This window comes from Lolium perenne, chromosome 2 (genome assembly GCF_019359855.2).
Source record: "Lolium perenne isolate Kyuss_39 chromosome 2, Kyuss_2.0, whole genome shotgun sequence".
NCBI classification, from domain to species: Eukaryota; Viridiplantae; Streptophyta; class Magnoliopsida; order Poales; family Poaceae; genus Lolium; species Lolium perenne.
This window is the reverse complement of record NC_067245.2, coordinates 240,977,744-241,000,686: the sequence shown is the minus strand read 5'-3', so window position 1 is coordinate 241,000,686 and position 22,943 is coordinate 240,977,744. Positions and strand designations below refer to the sequence as shown.

At 46.6% G+C, this 22,943-nt stretch overlaps 2 protein-coding genes across 2 annotated transcripts; one reads left to right on the top strand and one right to left on the bottom strand.

Moving 5' to 3' along the window:
• The first annotated feature begins 15,978 nt into the window (after positions 1–15,978).
• LOC127335397 (uncharacterized) lies at positions 15,979–16,897 on the top strand. Its single transcript, XM_051362053.2, has one exon. It carries the CDS (start codon positions 16,067–16,069, stop codon positions 16,646–16,648), a length of 582 nt encoding a protein of 193 aa, XP_051218013.1. The 5' UTR covers positions 15,979–16,066; the 3' UTR covers positions 16,649–16,897.
• Positions 16,898–17,939: 1,042 nt separating this feature from the next.
• Positions 17,940–21,969, bottom strand: LOC127335396 (wall-associated receptor kinase 2). The gene is made up of 3 exons (XM_051362052.2): positions 20,955–21,969; positions 19,794–19,937; positions 17,940–19,291 (listed from the first exon to the last, which is right to left on the bottom strand). Exons 1-3 carry the CDS (start codon positions 21,868–21,870, stop codon positions 18,084–18,086), a joined length of 2,268 nt encoding a protein of 755 aa, XP_051218012.1. The 5' UTR covers positions 21,871–21,969; the 3' UTR covers positions 17,940–18,083.
• Positions 21,970–22,943: the final 974 nt, after the last annotated feature.

Genomic DNA, 22,943 nt, shown 5'->3' with positions numbered 1-22,943 from the left:
TAGAATAAGGCACCGTTCCTACTATTGTTGGTGGATGCATTTATCTGCGGTTGGGATCAACTTGGTAGTTGTTCCTGTGGATGTTATATAAATTAATTGCATAGCCTTTTTCAATCAGTTCGAACTTAAATGGTATCATAGCCTTGGTCTCAAGTTTGAATTGTCGAACGCGTGGTTTAATTTAATCTCGATCGGGCGGCAAAATCTCCCACCAATCCCTGAAATATTTCAAACGCATTTTTGATTGGGATTAAGAAGATAGGGACATAGATCCGGTGCCCCCACGTTCACGGGGCACATCAAACTTGAGATTAAATTATGCATTCTAGTTCTATACAAAACCCAGTAGAAGGTTGAGCGGCAGCGGCTAGGGTTTAGTGTGGGAGGAGATGATATGCGTACGCTCCTGTTTATATAGGTCGGAGGCACGCGACGGCCGCTGCACGCGTGGCATCGCCATTCGCAGAGGTAGGTGACGATGCGTGCCACCCGAGGCATCGCCATTTTACGCGACCGCAGATCGCCGAAGCGGCGCCGGCTGAGAAGACGCATCGACGCCGGGTCACCGCCAAGCGGGCCCGACGAAACGTTCTCCGTACGCGAGCGGACACTTTACGCGTCCACGCAGCGTCCGCGACGGATCCGAGACACATATTTGGGCATGTTTGCGTCGCTGCGAACGGCCCGATCACTATGCGTCGTCCGCTGGAGTTTGTACCAGATACATTTTTGGCCCGGACAGATGCGCTCGGAACCGAAATCATCTTCTGCTCCCTTCTCTATTTCTTCGAGTTCGAGAGAACACAGCAGCTCTTCAGCCCAGCAGAAATTAATCGGGTCACGCCGATGCTTTCCTTGCCGTTGGATTGAAACGAATGGTGGATGGGAAGCCTCGGGTCACGTTGTGCCACGTGAACGTGGGGGCACTGGATCTCTGTCCAGAAGATAGATCATGATCATGGTAGTGACCTATATTCAACGTGATGATGATTTGATTTTGCACTCGGCCTTGAACAGAGGTACTAGTACGGTGTCACAATTTTTTATCATTATACTTGGACGGTGGCCAAATTCAAAATCTCATAGCGGCAAAACTTGCCGCCCACAAAATACAAAAATTTCACACGCTTCCAAATTCCTATTCTACCCCTGTGGAGATGGCAGCAAAGTCAGTTGGTGGGGGGGTCTGCTCGTCATTTTTTGGATCACCACCTCCCTAGCCCAGGAAACCCTCCCAAAAAAAAATACATTTCCTTCAGACCACCCACCGGAACTTCCCAAGTCCCTCTCTCCCACCTCCACGACCACCGCACCGGAACATCCCCGCCGGACTTCCCTGGCCTACCCGAGCCCTCGCGATCCTCGTCATCCGGCTGCCTGCCGGAGCCGCTTCATCGACGCCATCATCAACCGGACCGGATCATCCCCGCCGAACCTCGAAACCATATGCTCATCCAGCAGTCTACCGCAGTCGCTTCAGCTGCGGTATCGTCCACCCCACCGGAGCCGCTTCGCCGGATCCGTCGTCCACCGCATCGTATCTTGCTCACCGACACCGCTGTGCATGAACCGGATCTGCTTCACCGGCGCCGTGCATGATCTAAACTCTTAATCTTGGGGGAACCTGTTTGTGCTAATGACGCGCCGTTACGTTTTTGCAGATGAGATGAGTAACCATGAAGTGTAATGGCCGTCTCTCCAACCCCAAGTAGCACATGTAGCGTACTTCATCACCGGATCTATCAACCCCAGGAAGATCTGCTGTGACTCCCACAGAGTGCTTCTCCTAATGTAAGTCCCTTGTTTTAGCGCCATGTTAAGGTTCGAGATGCTTGTTTGTCCGAAGCTCTTTTAGTTCATTCCTAGCTATGACCGTAACACGTTGCTATTTTCTACTTCATTGCTAACTTTAAGCGATTGAACATTTTGGTTTGCATTCCACCTTTCTGTAGATGTAGCCATCATAACTTCTATCTTGCTCAGTCGTTGTTACAAAAATTATAGGTATTACAGTAACATCCTGCTATTATTTAGTTCATGGCCAATTTTAAGTAATTGCACATGTTGGTTCGCATTCCCTGCTCTATAGCTTTTGGCATCGTAACTTCTATATTTGGTTTACATTCCCTGCTCTGTAGATCTAGCCATCATAACTTTATCTTGCTCAGTCATTGTTACAAAAATTATGGCCTACTACTATGTTGTTTGTGCCAATTTTTTACTCCATGAATATGTTGGCTTGCATTCCCTGTACTACAGGTGATGCCATTTTTTGTATCTAGTTCATTGTAAGCTAACAAAGTAAGGACTTAGTTTGGCATGCTATCACTCTGCTATCTAGCCTTTGTAGTACAAATAAACTTGTCATACTACTAGATAATAATTTTGCGTGCCATCTTGTTCTTCAAAAGCTGCATTATTGACTTGTTTCTCTGACTTGGCATGACGCTCACATATGGAAAGCTGAACATATTGGTTTGCATTCCCTCTTATACAAGTTCACAGGTGATCCCACTATATTCTGTATCTGGTCCATCCTAAGCTCCAGCATTAACTATCCTCTATGTGTTGCTCATTACAAGTTTATATCCCGAAACATCTTGATTTGCATCCCCTTCACTATAAGTTCAGGAGTATTATTTAGTTCACGGCCAAAATGAAGTAATTGCACTTGGCACATGTTGGTTCACATTCCCTCCTCTTTAGCTTTTGCCATCGTAATTTCTATTTTTGGTTTACATTCCTCGCTCTGTAGATGTAGCCATCATAACTTCATCTTGCTCGATCGTTGTTACAAAATTTATAGCCTGCTACTATGTTGTTCATGCCAATTTTGTACTCCCCGAACATGTTGGTTTGCATGGGACTCGACGATAGTAAGTCTATTTGTTTCATTCTAACATGCTCGTTATATTGGTCGTTGGTATGCGGCATGCACTCTTTGTTTGCTTATTGTGCGCATTACAATGATCTTGTTATAACGACGAAATGATGAGTTCCAAATTCTTTGGCAAACAATATTGTAGTGTCTTTGCCTTTCCATTGTTGCTGTCTTAACTTGTAATGTCTTTGTTTCGGATATAGGTGCTGCATGGACAACTTAAAAGATTGCCGGATCCCTTCATTGTATTGCTAGGTTTAATTACCATTCAATTTCTCTAGGTTCTGTAATATTTTTCAATGCCTTGCGGTGATGTAATATTTAGTTAGTTTTTATAGTTCTTTCGCGCATTTTTTCTTTGGTGCTTGTGGTAAGTGAGGCTATCCGACAAATCAATCTTTGCGTAAGTATTCTCAATATCTAAATCACGAATTCCCATCCCTTAAACGGCCCAATTAAGCGAAATCACATATGTGCCGCCCGCAAAATCCTAAAGCGCCTATTACGCCTGCATATAAACAGCAACTAAACGGGCTGGCCCACTTACTTATTGGGCCAGCCCACTTGATTTCTTGCGGACCCCACACTTTTATTGGGCGGCCCACTTGCTTTAAGGTGGACCCCACCCACTCTGGGCCTGCCCACTAACTAGTTGGGCCAGCCCAATTGCTTTTGTGGTGGACCCCACATACTAAATGGGCCGGCCCTTTAAGACGAAAGTGGGACCCACTGTGTTTTTGGCCGGCCCACTATGTTGTTGGGCCGGCCCAGTTGATATTTGGTGGACCCCACATACTAAATGGGCCGGCCATTTAACTGGAATGTGGGACCCACGTGTGTTTTTTGCCCGGCCCAGTCGCGTGTTGGGCCGGCCGACTTGCTATATGGTGGACCCCACATACTAAATGGGCCGGCCCTTTAACAGAAAGTGGGACCCACCAGGTGTTTTGGCCCGGCCCACTATCTTGTTGGGCCGGCCCACTTGCTATATGGTGGACCCCACATACTAAATGGGCCACCCTTTAACTGGAAAGTGGGACCCACTGTGTTTTTGGCCGGCCCACTGTCTTGTTGGGCCGGCCCACTATCTTGTTGGGCGGCCCACTTGCTATATGGTGGACCCCACATACTAAATGGGTGGCCCTTTAACAGAAAGTGGGACCCACCGGTGCTTTTGGCCGCCCATCGGCTTGTTGGGCCGGCCCATTTGATCAAATGTGGACCCCACGTACTAAATGGGCCGGCCGATAGCAGAAAGTGGGACCCACATGCTTATTGGGCCGGCCCAATAACTTCTTGGGCCGGCCCGATTGCTTTAATGTGGACCCCACTTTGTAAATGGGCCGGCCCGATACCAGGAAAGTGGGTCCCACATGTCTTGTGGGCCGGCCCTTTTGCCTGTTGACCGGTCAAACGAGTGCATTCGGCCCGGCCCACATACTTAGTGGGCCGGCCCATTAAAGTTTTGACCAGTCAACCTTAGAGGTTAGGCCCGGCCCACGTAACTAATTGACCAGCCCAGCTATATAGTTGACCGGTCAAACTAAGTCAGCTGGCCCGGCCCGCAAACTTAATGGGCCGGCCCGCTTAAGACGTGGCAGGCCTCGTGTGGGCCTACCATCTACCACGGGGTTTCAGCCGGTTAACGCCGTTAATCGCGGTTAACGGCGTCGCCACGTGTCGGTTGCATGACGTCAGCAGTCAACGGGCTCCCGGAAACACTTGGGCAACGGTCCGATTTTCCGTGGCGGAAGGGCGCCCAAGCGCGACGGACCGAAAAAATCGTCGTAGGACTTTGCCTGACGCAGTTTCCACAACAGAACCCATATCGTCGGGTTAGGCCCATAGGCGACGAAAAATACCCCTTAGCGGACGATTTTGAGACGTTGTCTATCAGAACTTTTCTTGTAGTGTAAGCTCTAGTTTATTTGCATAAAGCCAATTTTAGTTCACAAATCTTTGAGAAAAGCTTATTCAAGTGCTAACTAACTCGAGTGGGAACATTAGTGTCATTCCCACCATTCAAGTGGTGATTTCAATTCAATTCACCACTTCACCATTCAGTTCAACCATTTCACTTCAACATCATTTTCAAGAATTTGACATCGGAAACTGTATGGCCTTTCCAACCGTCCGTAACCGTGGACGCGGCTATTCGAATAGATTGACACTCTGCAGAGGTTGCACACTTGTGCCACAACATTTGATTTCATCCGTCAGGATTACCCCGAATCATCGTAACACAGTAAGCGGATCATCAACCATAACCTTTCACTTATAAATCCTAGTACGAGCACCTCTCCCCATGAGCTTGGCCTCCCAGTGAAGACCAACTGTCAACCTGGGAACTGCACAGGGCTTGGCCGTACAATTCACCTCAATTCACATCATTTCTCAACAACGGAGGCAGCCTCAAGCATAACCCCTATGATGTGTGTTCAGAGGGAACCCATACTAAGATGCATAAACTTCCAGTTAAGCCCTACCCATAATCAGGTATTGTGGGGTACTCACTATTGGAAAGGTATCGCATTCAAACCAATATCATGTTTATCAAAAATCACCATCTTCTCTTTGTCATATTCACCTTCAAAAATCATTCAATGGAACGCTTCTTCATTCCAAGGTTTCAAAATTCAATTCAATTCACATTGTTCCCATCTAGAGTAGTCAAGTTTTATTTCATTAGCACTAGATCTAATTTATGAGGGGTGCTATCTTGCTTTGCTTGATTGAGGCTAACTTTACTACTCTAGTAAACTTCTTTACTTTGACCAAAGTTAACTATAAAAGTAACTCTTTGAATAAACAAGTAAAAACTTGTAAGGTATAAATTTGGGGATAGGCTTATGTAAGAAAAGATAAGATTCATGGTGCCTTGCCTCAAAGGGCTTTGCACTTTGCAAGAATATTAGCTTGCCTTGGTAGTTCTCAAAGTTCTCCTCCTCCTCCTCTTGGTAGCAACCTTCTTCCTCCGGGTATTCTCCGGTGCTAGCGTCTAAATTTAAATACGAGTATAATCACTCAACTAATTCAATGGCTATTCCATACATCACATATAATCACACAAACTATTCTAAGCACACAATTAATCTAATTTGGATGCATTGGTTGTGTTGCTTGAGGAGAATTAACTTCCTTTTATTTAATATGTAAATGATAGTTTCCATAGGGTTCTTGAGAAATAATTTCCTCTCATTGAAATCTTCTTCAGATTTAATTTCTCAAACAATCATACATGAACTTATATTGACCTAAGTCAAACATTCATCATCATCATTTGAGAAAATGATTTACATGAGGTAGACCACCTCATACCATTTATTAGTGCTACATATGATTTAAATCTCCCAGTAATTCATATAAGAGAGTTTGGCCAGGGGTCCAAACATCACATGAATTCATTTGAGACAAGATTTAAATGAAGTATAATTCATATGATTTAGATAATAGTTTTGGACAATATCACTTAGATAAACTAGCCATATTGTCCATTAATTAAACTAGGGCATGATCATGCAAAGTGACCACACCATTTTCTTGCATAAACAATTAGTGTAAGTCAAATGTGAGCTATTGGAGTTGGAATTAACTTAATATCTATTTTGGTTGATTTTTAATAATTATTTGAATAGGGGAAAGTCCCTGTCTTCATCTTTTTATCAGATTAATTCTACCACTAATTTTGAGATGGGACCAGTGGCATATTGTAGATATTTTTCATAGCTTTCCAACAATATAAAATTTGTTAAATTTGGCCAAGCCAAACTGTTTCTATGGATTTTCAAAGTTGGGTGCAGTATTGAATTTGATTGGATTTGAATTAAACAGAATTTGAATAAAAGGGCCGGCGGGAAAACGAAGCTGGGCCGAATTGAATTAAAACGGCCCACCCCAGCCCACCACGGTCCACAGACGCGTGGGCTTGCTAACAGCGTGGGGTCCACACGTCAGCGGCTGTTAAACCCAAAACGGTACGTTTTAAAGTGGGGCGTTGGATTAGAAGCAAATCGGACGGTGCTCGTTCATCGTCGTCACCGGCGAGAGAAGCTCACTGGCGCGGCGGCACTAGGGGGTCGGAGGGCTAACCAGAGCTCCAGCTAGGGTTGGCAGTATGCTCGATGACGATGTCGACGACGGCGAAGCTCCTGGTACCGGCGGCAGCTCCTGGAACGGCTCCAATCGACGGCGGCGATCTCCGGGTACGGGCGGCTCCGATCTTCAAATTGGGGCAGCTCCGGTGATGATTGAGTGAGTGGAGTGGTGGTTGAGAATCAGGGATGGGAGGAGAGGATGGTGGTGTGCTTGGATTGCTCAGGGGAACGCTCTATTTATAGAGGCGAGTGAGGGTTGCGGGGCAGGGTGGTGGTCGACATGGGCGCGGCGATTCCGGCGAGCGGTTGAGCTAGGCGAGGGTGCGGCAGTGCTCTACACGCCCAGGCGAAGCTAATGGCGGTGACGGCGCGGTCGGGCGGCGTCTGGATAGCTCGCATTTCTTCCGTGTCGTCGGGCGGCGCTCACGGGATTTTCTTCTCCGTCTCCGGCGGCGGCGGTCCAGGGTCTGGTCGAGCGCATGTCTGGCGGTGTCGTGGTGACACGGCGATGCTCAACGGCTAGCAAGCGGGGCCAGGGCGAGCGCGAGTGAGTGGGACGGCGCGTGTCCAGTGCGTGTCCACGCGCGACGCGAGCGGCATCCAGGGGCGACCGTGGCACGCGATCTCCGGCGAGGCTACGTCGTCTACGGCGAGCTGGTTGGTGCTAGGAGAGGTAGGAGTGTGCGGTGGCGACGTTTGACACCATGGCCAGGGCAGAGAGTGAAGGAGGAGAGGGGGAGGTTGTCGGGGTGGCGACATGGCCGGCATGGCCATGCCCTACCTTGCTTCTCCTCTCTCCTTAGGGTTTCTATTTGTCATTAAGGGTGAGAGGGGGCAGTGGACCATTTAGTGTAGGTTGGGGTAGATTAGGATGGTGGTAGATCACTATTTCAAATAGTGTCAAATAGTTCCATAGTTGGAAATTTGCAAATTTGTCCATATTTGATTTAATTCAAATGGTTGCAAGTTTTGAATTGTGTGTGTTTGATTGAGTTAGAAATGATCAGAGATGATGAGAGGTGGTGGTGGAATTGTTGAATTCAAAGAATTGCAATTTTGGCTAAGTGTGAGATTGTTCCACTTAATAAAATGTTGCAACTTTGGATGAGCATAGCTTTTGATCTAGAAAGAATTTGGCATGGTGATCTTTACAAAAAGTGTTCACCTTGATGTTGTCTTGGATGAGGTGCAAAGAGTTAGCAAGGTTTAGTTTGAAAAGTTTGAATTGCAGGGGCTCAAAATAGTGATCAGACTATAATTGGCAGATTTGACCATTATCATATGTGAGCCAAATTTGAATTTGAAATCCATTTGATTTGTGTTTCTTTGATTCCAAAAGTTGTAATAAGTGTTTAGTAACATTGTTCAACTAATGGTGAAGACCAAATTGGTCTAGGGTCAAAATTTATAAAAATGGCATAGAGCCATATGTGAGGGTTTTAGGGTTCTTCTTTTATTTGATTTATTTCTCTTTTTGATTTATTTGGTAGTTGATCTTCATATGATAAAGTTAGGGTTTTAGAGTATAGCACATACACATAATAGCAATCATCATGGCATATCACTCAAATGCACGAGTCCTATGCAGGGTACTATATGCAATTTAAAAAGTTTTTGTTGGTTTGAAATTTTGCTCTCTGGAATTCTTCTAACTTTCTTTTTATTGAAATTTGGGATGTTACAAACCCTTCCCCCTTACAAAAGATCTCGTCCCGAGATCGAAAAGAAAGTTAGGTACTAAAGAGATCTGGGTACTCCTTCTTCATGAAGTCTTCGCGTTCCCAGCTGGCTTCATCTTCAGTATGATTGCTCCACTGTATCTTCAGAAACTTGATGCTTCGGGTGCGGGTGGTTCGGTAAGCTTCCTCCAGTATGCGAATCGGCACTTCGCGGTAAGTCAGGTCCTTGTTGATATCCACCAATCTGTGATCGATGTTCTTGAACACTTCGGTCTTCCCAGGGACTTCAAGGCACTTCCGGAGGAGTGAGATATGAAACACGTCGTGCACAGCCGACATCTCTTCAGGTAGCTCTAGTTCATAAGATACTTCGCCTCGGCGACTCAGAACTTTGAAGGGTCCGACATATCGGGGTGCGAGCTTTCCTTTCAGTTGGAATCTCTGCATTCCTTTCAAGGGGGATACCTTGAGATAGACGAAGTCTCCGATCTCGAAGGTCATCTCCCGACGTCTCTTGTCGGCGTAGCTCTTCTGTCTTGATTGTGCCGTCTTGAGGTACTCACGAATCTTGTGCACTTTCTCTTCGGCTTCCCGAAGAACATCTGGGCCAAAAACTTGGCTTTCTCCGACTTCCGACCAGTTCAGGGGGGTACGACATTTCCTTCCGTACAAGGCTTCAAAGGGGGCCATCTGTAGGTAGAGAAGATCATAAGATAAGAGGGAAATTTCTATGGTTTATTTTGAGTAAGTTTGAAAACATTTGAAAACTTGTAATCTTTTCATGACAAACATAACATTCATTCAACACATATTACAAACTAACACACTCATACTCCAATGGTTTTAAGAACCATTCTCATGCTACGATACAAAGGACGGGATACAACTCACACCTACATAAGTGAAGCTAGTGCAACTACTCCTCATCCTCGACGTCGATAGAGATGTAGTCGTCAGGTCCTGCCTCCAGGAACTCGTAGTCCTCCTCCTCAGTGAACTCGTCCTCCTCAAAGTCGTCGTCGTCGCTCAGGAAGGCTCCTCCTCCCTGAATGTCGATACCTCCATCGGCATCCTCCAGCTCTCTAATCTGATCCTCCTGGGCCTTGACAGTGGCCTCAAGTGACGCGATCTTGGCGCGAAGGCGCGAAATCGTCGAGTCCTTCTTGGCACGCTGCTGGCGAAGGCTCTTGCAGTCGTTGTTGAGTAGCTTGATCGCCTCACCCTGCTCGATGATGTGAGCATGGGTCTGGTTCGCGTAAGCGCGAGTGGCGTCGAGGTCCTTCAGAGTCTGGTAGAGCATGAAGTCCAAGTGCTCAGCATGGTGCCTCAACTGCGGGCGCGGCTGCAGCTCCATGGGCACTCCCATGGCATCACGCCTCACGAGATGCGCGAAGTGCGAAGCGAGGATGCGCACCACGTTCTGTCCACAGAGGCGCGCAAGTGCCTCCTGAAGGCCACGTGCGAGTCCGTCGAGCCAGTTGCTCTCGCGGAAGGAGAAGAGGATCCTCTCCGAGGTGGGAGGCTCCATCTTGCCCCTCAAGTCAGCGGTGATGATCCACTGCAACTCTCCTCCAGGAGTGTCGTCCACCTGAATCCCGTGGAACTCAGGGTGCGGGCGCTCGAGGAAGTCCGAAAGGGCGTTGAGGTCGTGCTCGAAGATCAAGCTCCCTCCGTTCCCAAGCTGGTAAAACTTGGTGTTGATGGGTTCATTCGGCTCCATCTGAAAGGGAATTGGATGAGTAAGTTAGAGAGTGCAAAGTGTGGCAAAATTTTAAGTGGATTCAAATAAGATAGAACATGTTTCATCAAATTTTGGAAAAATCTCAAAGACAAGAGTGTAAGTAAATTTTCACAAATATTTTCTTCATTTGATTTCCAAGTTAAGTTTTTCAGAACGCCCATTCTAACTAAGGTCTTCTAAGGTCAAACAATGGCTCTGATACCAACTTGTCAACACCCGGATTTTTAAGTCCGGATGCCTATTATGTCATACATCGCAATCCCAGGAATATTGTTGTTGCGAGGCATAATAGTTAAGTATCACAGTCATCATTCAGTACAAACCATAATGTCTTACAAACTGGAATCACATGATCCATATTACACGAATAGTTGATCTATTGATCAACGAACAAACACAAGTTCATAGCGGAAGCGTAAGATACAAGGACTCTCTAGTCCACAGGCCAACGCTTGACATCGGAAGACTCCTAGTTGTCGTAGGCGTCCTGCTGGTCATCTCCTTGTTCATCTTCATACTCTGGCCATTTGAATAGCCAGGGACAAAGCCGTGAGTACTTCAAGTACTCGAAAACTAATACTAATGTAAGTGCTAGACAATTCTAGTAAGGTTTGCTAAGCTCTAGTTTATTTGCATAAAGCCAATTTTAGTTCACAAATCTTTGAGAAAAGCTTATTCAAGTGCTAACTAACTCGAGTGGGAACATTAGTGTCATTCCCACCGTTCAAGTGGTGATTTCAATTCAATTCACCACTTCACCATTCAGTTCAACCATTTCACTTCAACATCATTTTCAAGAATTTGACATCAGAAACTGTATGGCATTTCCAACCGTCCGTAACCGTGGACGCGGCTATTCGAATAGATTGACACTCTGCAGAGGTTGCACACTTATGCCACAACATTTGATTTCATCCGTCGGGATTACCCCGAATCATCGTAACACAGTACGCGGATCATCAACCATAACCTTTCGCTTATAAATCCTAGTATGAGCACCTCTCCCCATGAGCTTGGCCTCCCAGTGAAGACCAACTGTCAACCTGGGAACTGCACAGGGCTTGGCCGTACAATTCACCTCAATTCACATCATTTCTCAACAACGGAGGCAGCCTCAAGCATAACCCCTATGATGTGTGTTCAGAGGGAACCTATACTAAGATGCATAAACTTCTAGTTAAGCCCTACCCATAATCAGGTATTGTGGGGGTACTCACTATTGGAAAGGTATCGCATTCAAACCAATATCATGTTTATCAAAAATCACCATCTTCTCTTTGTCATATTCACCTTCAAAAATCATTCAATGGAATGCTTCTTCATTCCAAGGTTTCAAAATTCAATTCAATTCAATTCACATTGTTCCCATCTAGAGTAGTCAAGTTTTATTTCATTAGCACTAGCTCTAATTTATGAGGGGTGCTATCTTGTTTTGCTTGATTGAGGCTAACTTTACTACTCTAGTAAACTTCTTTACTTTGACCAAAGTTAACTATAAAAGTAACTCTTTGAATAAACAAGTAAAAACTTGTAAGGTATAAATTTGGGGATAGGCTTATGTAAGAAAAGATAAGATTCATGGTGCCTTGCCCCAAAGGGCTTTGCACTTTGCAAGAATATTAGCTTGCCTTGGTAGTTCTCAAAGTTCTCCTCCTCCTCTTGGTAGCAACCTTCTTCCTCCTGGTATTCTCCGGTGCTAGCGTCTAAATTTAAATACGAGTATAATCACTCAACTAATTCAATGGCTATTCCATACATCACATATAATCACACAAACTATTCGAAGCACACAATTAATCTAATTTGGATGCATTGGTTGTGTTGCTTGAGGAGAATTAACTTCCTTTTATTTAATATGTAAATGATAGTTTCCATAGGGTTCTTGAGAAATAATTTCGTCTCATTGAAATCTTCTTAAGATTTAATTTCTCAAACAATCATACATGAACTTATATTGACCTAAGTCAAACATTCATCATCATCATTTGAGAAAATGATTTACATGAGGTGGACCACCTCATAACATTTATTAATGCTACATATGATTTAAATCTCCTAGTAATTCATATAAGAGAGTTTGGCCAGGGGTCCAAACATCACATGAATTCATTTGAGACAAGATTTAAATGAAGTATAATACTTCATATGATTTACATAATAGTTTTGGACAATATCACTTAGATAAACTAGCCATATTGTCCATTAATTAAACTAGGGCATGATCATGCAAAGTGACCACACCATTTTCTTGCATAAACAATTAGTGTAAGTCAAATGTGAGCTATTGGAGTTGGAATTAACTTAATATCTATTTTAGTTGATTTTTAATAATTATTTGAATAGGGGAAAGTCCCTGTCTTCATCTTTTTATCAGATTAATTCTACAACTAATTTTGAGATGGGACCAGTGGCATATTGTAGATATTTTTCATAGCTTTCCAACAATATAAAATTTGTTAAATTTGGCCAAGCCAAACTGTTTCTATGGATTTTCAAAGTTGGGTATAGTATTGAATTTGATTGGATTTGAATTAACCAGAATTTGAATAAACGGGCCGGCGGGAAAACGAAGCTGGGCCGAATTGAATTAAAACGGCCCAGCCCAGCCCACCACGGTCCACAGACGCGTGGGCTTGCTGACAGCGTGGGGTCCACACGTCAGCGGCTGTTAAACCCGAAACGGTACGTTTTAAAGTGGGGTGTTGGATTAGAAGCAAATCGGACGGTGCTCGTTCATCGTCGTCGCCGGCGAGAGAAGCTCACTGGCGCGGTGGCACTAGGGGGTCGGAGGGCTAACCAGAGCTCCAGCTAGGGTTGGCAGTATGCTCGATGACGATGTCGACGACGACGAAGCTCCTGGTACCGGCGGCAGCTCCTGGAACGGCTCCAATCGACGGCGGCGATCTCCGGGTACGGGCGGCTCCGATCTTCAAATTGGGGCAGCTCCGGCGACGATTGAGTGAGTGGAGTGGTGGTTGAGAATCAGGGATGGGAGGAGAGGATGGTGGTGTGCTTGGATTGCTCAGGGGAACGCTCTATTTATAGAGGCGAGTGAGGGTTGCGAGGCAGGGTGGTGGTCGACATGGGCGCGGCGATTCCGGCGAGTGGTTGAGCTAGGCGAGGGTGCGGCAGTGCTCTACACGTCCAGGCGAAGCTAATGGCGGTGACGGCGCGGTCGGGCGGCGCTCACGGGATTTTCTTCTCCGTCTCCGGCGGCGGCGGTCCAGGGTCTGGTCGAGCGCATGTCTGGCGGTGTCGTGGTGACACGGCGATGCTCAACGGCTAGCAAGCGGGGCCAGGGCGAGCGCGAGTGAGTGGGACGGCGCGTGTCCAGTGCGTGTCCACGCGCGACGCGAGCGGCATCCAGGGGCGACCGTGGCACGCGATCTCCGGCGAGGCTACGTCGTCTACGATGAGCTGGTCGGTGCTAGGAGAGGTAGGAGTGTGCGGTGGCGACGTTTGACACCATGGCCAGGGCAGAGAGTGAAGGAGGAGAGGGGGAGGTTGTCGGAGTGGCGACATGGCCGGCATGGCCATGCCCTACCTTGCTTCTCCTCTCTCCTTAGGGTTTCTATTTGTCATTAAGGGTGAGAGGGGGCAGGGGACCATTTAGTGTAGGTTGGGGTAGATTAGGATGGTGGTAGATCACTATTTCAAATAGTGTCAAATAGTTCCATAGTGGGAAATTTGCAAATTTATCCATATTTGATTTAATTCAAATGGTTGCAAGTTTTGAATTGTGTGTGTTTGATTGAGTTAGAAATGATCAGAGATGATGAGAGGTGGTGGTGGAATTGTTGAATTCAAAGAATTGCAATTTTGGCTAAGTGTGAGATTGTTCCACTTAATAAAATGGTGCAACTTTGGATGAGCATAGCTTTTGATCTAGAAAGAATTTGGCATGGTGATCTTTACAAAAAGTGTTCACCTTGATGTTGTATTGGATGAGGTGCAAAGAGTTAGCAAGGTTTAGTTTGAAAAGTTTGAATTGCAGGGGCTCAAAGTAGTGATCAGACTATAATTGGCAGATTTGACCATTATCATATGTGAGCCAAATTTGAATTTGAAATCCATTTGATTTGTGTTTCTTTGATTCCAAAAGTTGTAATAAGTGTTTAGTAACATTGTTCAACTAATGGTGAAGACCAAATTGGTCTAGGGTCAAAATTTATAAAAATGGCATAGAGCCATATGTGAGGGTTTTAGGGTTCTTCTTTTATTTGATTTCTTTCTCTTTTTGATTTATTTGGTTGTTGATCTTCATATGATCAAGTTAGGGTTTTAGAGTATAGCACATACACATAATAGCAATCATCATGGCATATCACTCAAATGCACAAGTCCTATGCAGGGTACTATATGCAATTTAAAAAGTTTTTGTTGGTTTGAAATTTTGCTCTCTGGAATTCTTCTAACTTTCTTTTTATTGAAATTTGGGATGTTACAACAACCCATGGAATAGAGACGCATAGCGAAGGTCGTCATATACACTGCCCGTTGCGGCGTATAGGATCGATGATGCGTACCCCGCGCGCCTGCCGCGTCGCTTTGTGGGTGGGCCACCATCACACATCGAGGAGGAAGATGAACGCGTGGACGGATGCAACCCTAGCTCACAATGTGGTTGACACGGCTGGAAGCGGCGCCCCGCCCGAGGTGAGGCTAGGACCTCACTGGAGATGGGGACGACGCGAAGGCGAGGCAAAGACCTTATAGTTTAGGGTGGTTGGGGGATGCGGGTGGGGTCTCGCTGGCGACCGAACTTAGGGTTATGGGTGGGGACTCGTTGCGCTAGAGAAAAAAGTGTGGCGGCGGGGGTTAGAGGGATGGTCGGGGCAGCGGAAGACTAGTGGAGGCGGTGGTTTGAGGAGGATGGGGCGCCAAGGCGGTGTGTTAGCAGTGCCTGGAGCGGGTGGAAGGGGTAGACAGTTGCGACTAGTGGTTGGGACGGGGGAATCGGCCATGGGAGAGATGGTGTGGTGGCGACGGAGGAAATGGCGTGTGCGTCGTTGAAGAAAACGAGAAAGATGGAAATAAGAGACACTAGATGAGCGTGTAACGCGTTGCTTCGGCGCCGCAATACGTGGTGTACAGAGCCCCCAGGTCCAGTCGGCAGGGGCATGCGCAGCAGGTGGCTGGGTGGGTCGTGGGCCACCCTGAATTTTTGAAAAATGTGTATATTTAGTTATTTGATCAAATTTTTATCACATATAGGCAGTGTAAATATAAATATTAGGAGATGTGCACACCCTATAGTTAGTTTTCTTTTTGCCTCCGCCACTGCCAGTCGGCCATAAAATTCGCTTGTCAGGTCAGGAACCTCTGGGAAGAAGCTGGCAAGTTGCCATATTAAAAAAGAAAACAAAAACTCCGACATGTGCACAAGCCAACGGGAGGGAAGATGCTTTGCCACGAGCTCACTCCATCCGCGCGCTTCTGAAACGGCCAGCCGGCCACCTCTGTCCCATTCTGCTCTCCCTTTTCAAACTAGCCGTTGCTCAAGCTCCGCTCCCTCTTCGTCTTCCTCCCTCCCTCAAACGGTCGGATTCCTCTTCCCCATTTAAGCTCCCCGCCTCCTCCCCCAATCCCCACAACTCACTCCCACTCCTCACTCCAGAGCGTAAGCACCTCCTCTCTCCTCTCCGCTCGCTCTCGTCAGTCGCAGCAGCAAATGGGCGGCCTCTCAGTGATCGCGCCGCCGGCGGGCGACTCGGCATCGCCCGCGCACCGCCGCGCGCGCCGCGCATTCCTGGTCTCCAACTACATGATCCTGGGCGCGGCGTCGGGGTGCGGCTTCCTCACGCTCTCGCTGCGCCTGGTGCCCTCCGTCGACGGCTTCCTCCTCATCCTGCTCCACGCGCTCACCGTCGCCGCCGCCGTCGCCGGCTGCGCCGTCATCGCGGCGCCCGACCCGCCGCGGGGGCGCGTCTACACCGCGCACATGTCCGGCACCGTCGTGGTGTCCATCCTCCAGGGCGCCGCCGCCGTGCTCGCCTTCTCCCGCACCGCCGAGTTCCTCGCCGACGGGCTCCGCTCCTACGTCCGCGAGGAGGACGGCGCCGTCATCCTCCGCATGGTCGGCGGGCTCGGCATCGCCATCTTCTGCCTCGAGTGGGTCGCCCTCGCGCTCGCGTTTGTGCTCCGGTACTACGCGTATGTTGATAGGGAGTGCGGCGGCAACCCCATGCGCCGCAGCGCCAAGGTCGGCGGCGAGGACGGCGCTGGCACCTGGCCCTGGCAGTTCCAGGTCTGATCTCGTCTGATCTGGCAGTTCCAGGTCTGATCATTGGCTTCAAGGACCGATCGATGCCGCGGCAACCAAGCTATCGTGTTGGGAAGGCCAAAAGAACCCATAGTTCTTGGGAGAAAAACTAGTTTGTTAATTTGGTGATATTAGTTATTCGTTCATTGGGTTGTGTACTGTGTGGTGGTATATGATTATGTTGTAACGCAACTGTTTGCGCCTCTATATATCAATCAATTATTTGAAATTCCAGTTCAATCGACTCCCTTTTGGACCCTTTTTTGGCCATCTCGCTAACAGTAGGATCAGTTATCACCCTGAAAATATTACGACCGACGCCACAAGTGCTTCTTGAATCTGAAATTTTGCGACATCTTTGCAGCTCGCTTGCCAAATTTGCATCCTTGCCTAGTGTATGGAAATGGTGATTCTGAACAGAACAGCTCTCTTGCTCTGAAACCAAGGTGAACAGTTTCTGAAATGGATTCCGTGTTCTGTCTTCTGTGAAGAAGAATTGTGAACATTTTCGTTTGTCTGCCATTTCGCATCAATGGATATGCAGACTTGGAGTTGATCACAGTCCACGCACAAATAACTGAACAAATGGTACAGACTGGGAGCAAGACGCTTCTGTTCCGGTCTGGGAGGGACTCCGATTCTAGCCAGCCTTGCAAGTTCTCTGGATTAAGCCAATTGCTCTCAATTGCTAGTCAAGGTGAATCCTTGGGATTTGGGCATTTACAGACATGTGTCTCCATTATGTTCTGACCTTTTGGCATCAATTTTCCTGCTTCTCTGCCTTATGAGTCCCGTTTCAGACGGAGACCCGAGAAGAAAGCTATATAAACACATAGCGCTGGAGAGAAGAGATTGAAGGGGGGAATTGCCATCGGAATCATCGTCAGAGGTATCGTCTCATCGACCTCCTGCCTTACTCCTCCATTATTAGGGGCAATACACCCCCTGGATTATAGGTTTGTGGTAGTACCTTGTCATTGATCTCTCATGTGCCTCGATGTTTATAGACCATATGAGCTTCCGTACATGACTACACTCTTTCGATCAGTAAAACGGTAACTACTTTCTTTTTTCCTTGTAGGTCGTTTGAACTCTTCTAGCACCCGAATGTGTTGTATGAAGTTATTGCCGATGATCTTTTTTTTTCTTTGATGACATAAGCATAAAGAAGGGTGGGCCTGATGCAGCGGTAGAGCCTCACCGCCTGTGACCGAGAGGTCCTAGGTTCTTGCCACTAACACCTTCCCCAGACCCCGCACAGTGTGGGAGCTCTCAGCACTGGGTACGTCCTTTTTTTACGTAAGCAAAAAAAACATTTATTTGGAACTCAACAATCAAGAAAATAGCTCTACAAAAAGTTTTTTTTTATTTGTTCGGAGTCACACACATTGTATGAACTTATCCAACACACATGTGCACAAGAACTCTATCGTGGATATCTTGCAGACAACATGAACTCTTCTTCTTGACTATATTGCCTGCTCACATCCACCGAGCTTATGTTTCCTATAGTTGATGAATATATTCTTGCCAAATGAGTCCCCACTTTTGTTCCTGCTTGCAAATCATGCAGTATGTGCTCCTTCGGTGATTGGAGACCTTCAAGAGTCATCTCCACTTGCCTCATTGTAGGTCGCTCTTCTGCTCTTAGTTTTATGCACAACATGGCTAGAGCAGCTACTTTTTCAACTTGGTCACCTCGCTCATCCATGACCTGTGGATCCAGTATTTCAACCAATTTACAATCGGCAAGTAGTTCAAGGAACTGCGCAACAAGGCCATCACCATTGGAGGATCTATATGTAATTGGCATCTTCCTTGTAAGCAGTTCAATAAGAATTACCCCAAAGCTATAAACGTCACTTTTTTCGGTTAGCCGGCCACTACAATAGTATGTAGGATCCATATATCCTAGAGTTCCTTGCACCATTGTTGTTATACAAGTTTGATCCTTAGGAATGTACCTGGAAGCTCCAAAGTCAGACACCTTCGTTGTCAAGGCATCATCAAGAAGTATATTGGCAGACTTGATATCTCTATGTATTACAGGGACAGAAATAGCCGAGTGAAGGTAAGCAAGAGCTTTGCCAATTTCTGTTGCGATCCGTAACCTGTCTTCCCAAGGTATTGATCTCCGTGGTTCCTTGTGAAGATAATCACATAGGGTTCCATTTGAAATGAACTCATAAGCCAACAAAGGGACTTCTGTCTCGAGACAACATCCAATAAGCTTTACAATATTCCTGTGATTGAACTGTGAGAGTATGGCAACCTCATTTATAAATTCATTAATTTCTCTCTTGACCACAATATTTGACTTCTTGATGGCCACGACATGCAAATCTGACAAAATTCCCTTGTATACTGTACCATGCCCTCCGCCACCAAGCTTACGGGTTCGATGGAAGTTGTTTGTGGCCTTTTCTAGCTCCTTTAAAGGTATTAACATTCTCTCTGCAATGTCTGACCTATGGGATACCAATTGTTGCAACAGTTTTCCACGATTTTGATTGAAGAATTTTTGTTTCAACCTTTTAACCTTCTCATACTTAACCTTCCGGATTATTAATACCGAGCCCAAAAACAAAAGTAGCATAGCTGGACCACTAGAAACTGATAGACCAATAATTAAACCTGCAAAAAAAAAAAGATTGGTAAGGAGAGAGATTCAAGGTTTGGGATGAAGGAAGTCAAATTGGTGAAGGAAGACATGTGAGGTTGGCTCCAGGCTTCAACGCCTTGGTACTGGGAAGATACTGTTTTGCTTATGTTTTGTTTATGTATTGTTTCCATTTGCAAAAAAATGTTTTACAATATGGATTTCTTACAATAAAATCTGAATGTTATCTACATTATATATTTAATCATTAACTTCTGTTGACGCAGTACACCTATTTCGCAAGTTTCATGAGCTAATACATAGAGCTTAATTAGTCATGTGAGAATACTGTTGAATTTAAGTTCGAACAATACTGTTGAATATTGTTTGAAACAGGGAGATTGTAAAAACGGTTGAGAAGGAACAATATCTTTTCACCTACTTTTGTATAACTGTTACTCTAAACACTAAGACGGTTCATAGTAATACATTATGATGTTGATAAAGTAAAATAAGATACTAGAAAATGTTGCTCACTTGTGTTTATGGACTTGACACAACCATTAGGTAGGGTCGCATTGCCTTTGAATCCTCGTGGGCATGTGCAGTCGAAATATCCATTCATATTGGTACATTTGCCAAAGCATGGGTATGTTTCTGTGTGCTTGCACTCATCGATATCTACATACAACAAGCAAACATTAAGCCAAGTCAATCACCCTAATCTATAGTCTTGTGTGGATTAAAAGCCAACATGCATGGCTAAAGGCTCTGTCATCCACGCAAATTGTCGATCTACCAGCTGATGGTCTGATAAAAGAACTTCATGATGCTCCACAACGACGAAAAATTATCGGTAGGTGCACACATGAAAAAATGGGCTTGAATACGAAAAAAGGAGCTAAATTTTGATACTACCTAAATACATCGGCTAGCCTACCCAACTTGCTTGGGAAAAAAAAGGCTTTGTTGTTGTTATTGGTGTAAGTACCGTCTGTGCACACCTATGGTTGTGTAAAAAAAGAGAGTACCTATTTTATAAAGTAAATGATTTGCCAGATAAAAGCTTGTTGCATCACGACCCTGAAACTTCTAATGGAGGCCGAGCTCGAGGGAACTCTTCATTTATAAGATTCTGTATAATCAAAGTTGTACAAAAAATCTGAAAAAGGCCCGAATGTAGTCAACAATGTAATTGAAAATTGTAAGTATGGTTTTCAAAATTTAAGTCACTTGCTCATTTTGATATGCCGGTCAAATATGCTTGTCCTGGAGTGAACAAGGGTAAATATGGGTTTGATTTTCTTGCAAGGGAGAATAGGAATTCGGCTGGAAAAACAAAAGCATATAATACACTGAAAAGAACAGCTTCAGTAATAATCAATAAAGAAAAGAGAAAAAGAATGATGTGTAGCTCTAGCCCAGTCGACCTGGCTATCTAATTTTGGCTCATCGGTGGTGGAAACAGAAAGAGAATTCTTTACATCGATAGAAAAATGGAATTGCTAATTCTCATGTACTACGTAGATGAGAATTGACTTAGCGCTTAGTCAAGTCTAAAGCCAAGGATCTGCATCCTAATTTGTGCATCTTATAAGTTGCAAGTGAAATTGCAGCCGAGATCTTGCAACTCTTTCTTGGAGCATTAGACAAACCGATACATACAAGTACAGTACATAATTGATCATCGACCCTTACCTGTACAACCGTTGTCAAGATATGGATTGCCCTCGTAGCCTGAGGCGCAGTTGCAGGTATACCCCATCCCGTTGGTGGAATTCACGCACTTGCTGTTCTTGCTCACGCAGGTGTATCCCGGTGTTATTATCGCCTGGGGGCAAGACAAGGAGTTATTGCCATTGCGGATAGCCCAGTCGAGCCAAAGTGGCATTGTCCAGGGCGACACCGGCGTTCTCTTCAGGTCAGCAGCCTTGAAGGTGTAGTGGTTCTTCTCCACGATGAACGCGTAGTTGCAGGGGTTGAACTCGATGCCCTTGTGCGGCCAATTGCCGAATCTCATATAGGTGTTGGTGAGGGCCGCCGGGATATCGACTCGGCAGCAGCCGACGCCGGCGCACTTGCCATCCCGCGCGCTCCCTGCACTGTTGCAGTACGCCACGCACCCGCTGAAGTACGCCAATGATACGTTATCCCTCAGCCCCAGCTTCCCCCTGCCGGCGTAGATGAAGGTGCTGCAGCCCAGGACGAAGAGCTCGTTCGCGGTGTTGGAGATGCGGTACACGCCCACCGGGTTGACTTTCATCCTGCCGTCGAAGCGGCTGGTCTCGTTGCCGGCGGCGTCGAAGCACTGGTGCGCCACTCGCAGCTTCACGCGGACCTGCGCGCGCGGCGTCACCATCAGCTTCAGCACGCGCACGGGCTTGGGGCGCGCCGTACCCACCCGGACGGTGGCGTCCGGCAGAAACGGCGCGGGGCCGCCGCCGATCCTGTTGCGGCAGTCGATCTGGAAGCCCGGTCGGAAGCAGCCGGCGCCGATGCCGAACGGGTAGGGGATGTCGACGCCGCCGCATCGCGGCTGGCAGCCAGGCTTCACCAAGGGGTTAGAGGCGGTGGCTAATGGCAGTAGCAGCAAAGGCAGGAAGATCAATGCCATCGGTGACCCTGCCCTTGACTTAGTGCTTCGTTTGTTTTATCATGTCCGATAGTTGAGCATCCGTACATTTACATACTACAGGAACGAGGTGGCGGACCGCGGACATGACACGTTTGTTACCCTGCATCACTAACGCAGTGGGAAGAGGACTAATGCGCGTTCCAGACAGGCCATGAGTCAGAAAAGCTACGGGTTATTTGGTGGATTTCGCAGAATTTTCTTTAGCCCCGTGGAGATTTGGGTTCAACCGTTCGGTAGGTCGGTTTTCAGACCTAGTAGGAGTCTGAAACGGTGCCCTGTTGTTTGGTTGCAACCTAAAATTAGCTTCTGGTTACCTCTTCCCTTCCGTGGTGAGGTTACCAAAGATCAACAGCAGAAGCAAGAATATAATCATAGATAACACACAACTTATCATTGATCATAGACAACTCAAATTCACGACACACCATAGTTCAGACATGATTAAAGTTCAGGACACAACAGACGCGATCATAGTTCAACACACTTGACACGAACAACAACTAGACACGACATGGTAGGAGCGACACACAACCAGGTAAGCTTCAGTCATGATTTTCGAAGACGACACACCTGGTGGCTGTTAGATGTATATATCTGTATATTGTAGTTTCCCCATATGTTAGGGGGCTTTCTGCATATTTGCACCTGACCATGTACTATATATTGTGGCCTTTGGCCCCTGGTAATACAACAAGCTTATTGCCCTAACATGGTATCAGAGCAAAAATTGATCCTCTAGTTTCCCGGCCGACGTTGCTTGTTCGTCTCCGTCCGTCCGTCCCTCGTCCTCGATCAATCGGCCCCTGCTGCTCTTCCTCTCGTCCTCGATCGATCGGCCTCTGCTGCTCTTCCTCTCGTCTTCAATCTGGTCGGCCCGTGCTGCTCTTCCTCACGGCCGATCCAATCGATCCCCGCCTAGATCGATTCCACGCCAAGCCGCCAAGTCGCCAACCGATCGATCCCCCCACGCCAGGACCTGCTCTGCTCGATCCCCCGCCAGGACCTGCCCGCTTGCCTCCGACTCCGCCCCGCTCGCGCCAGGACTCTCTCCG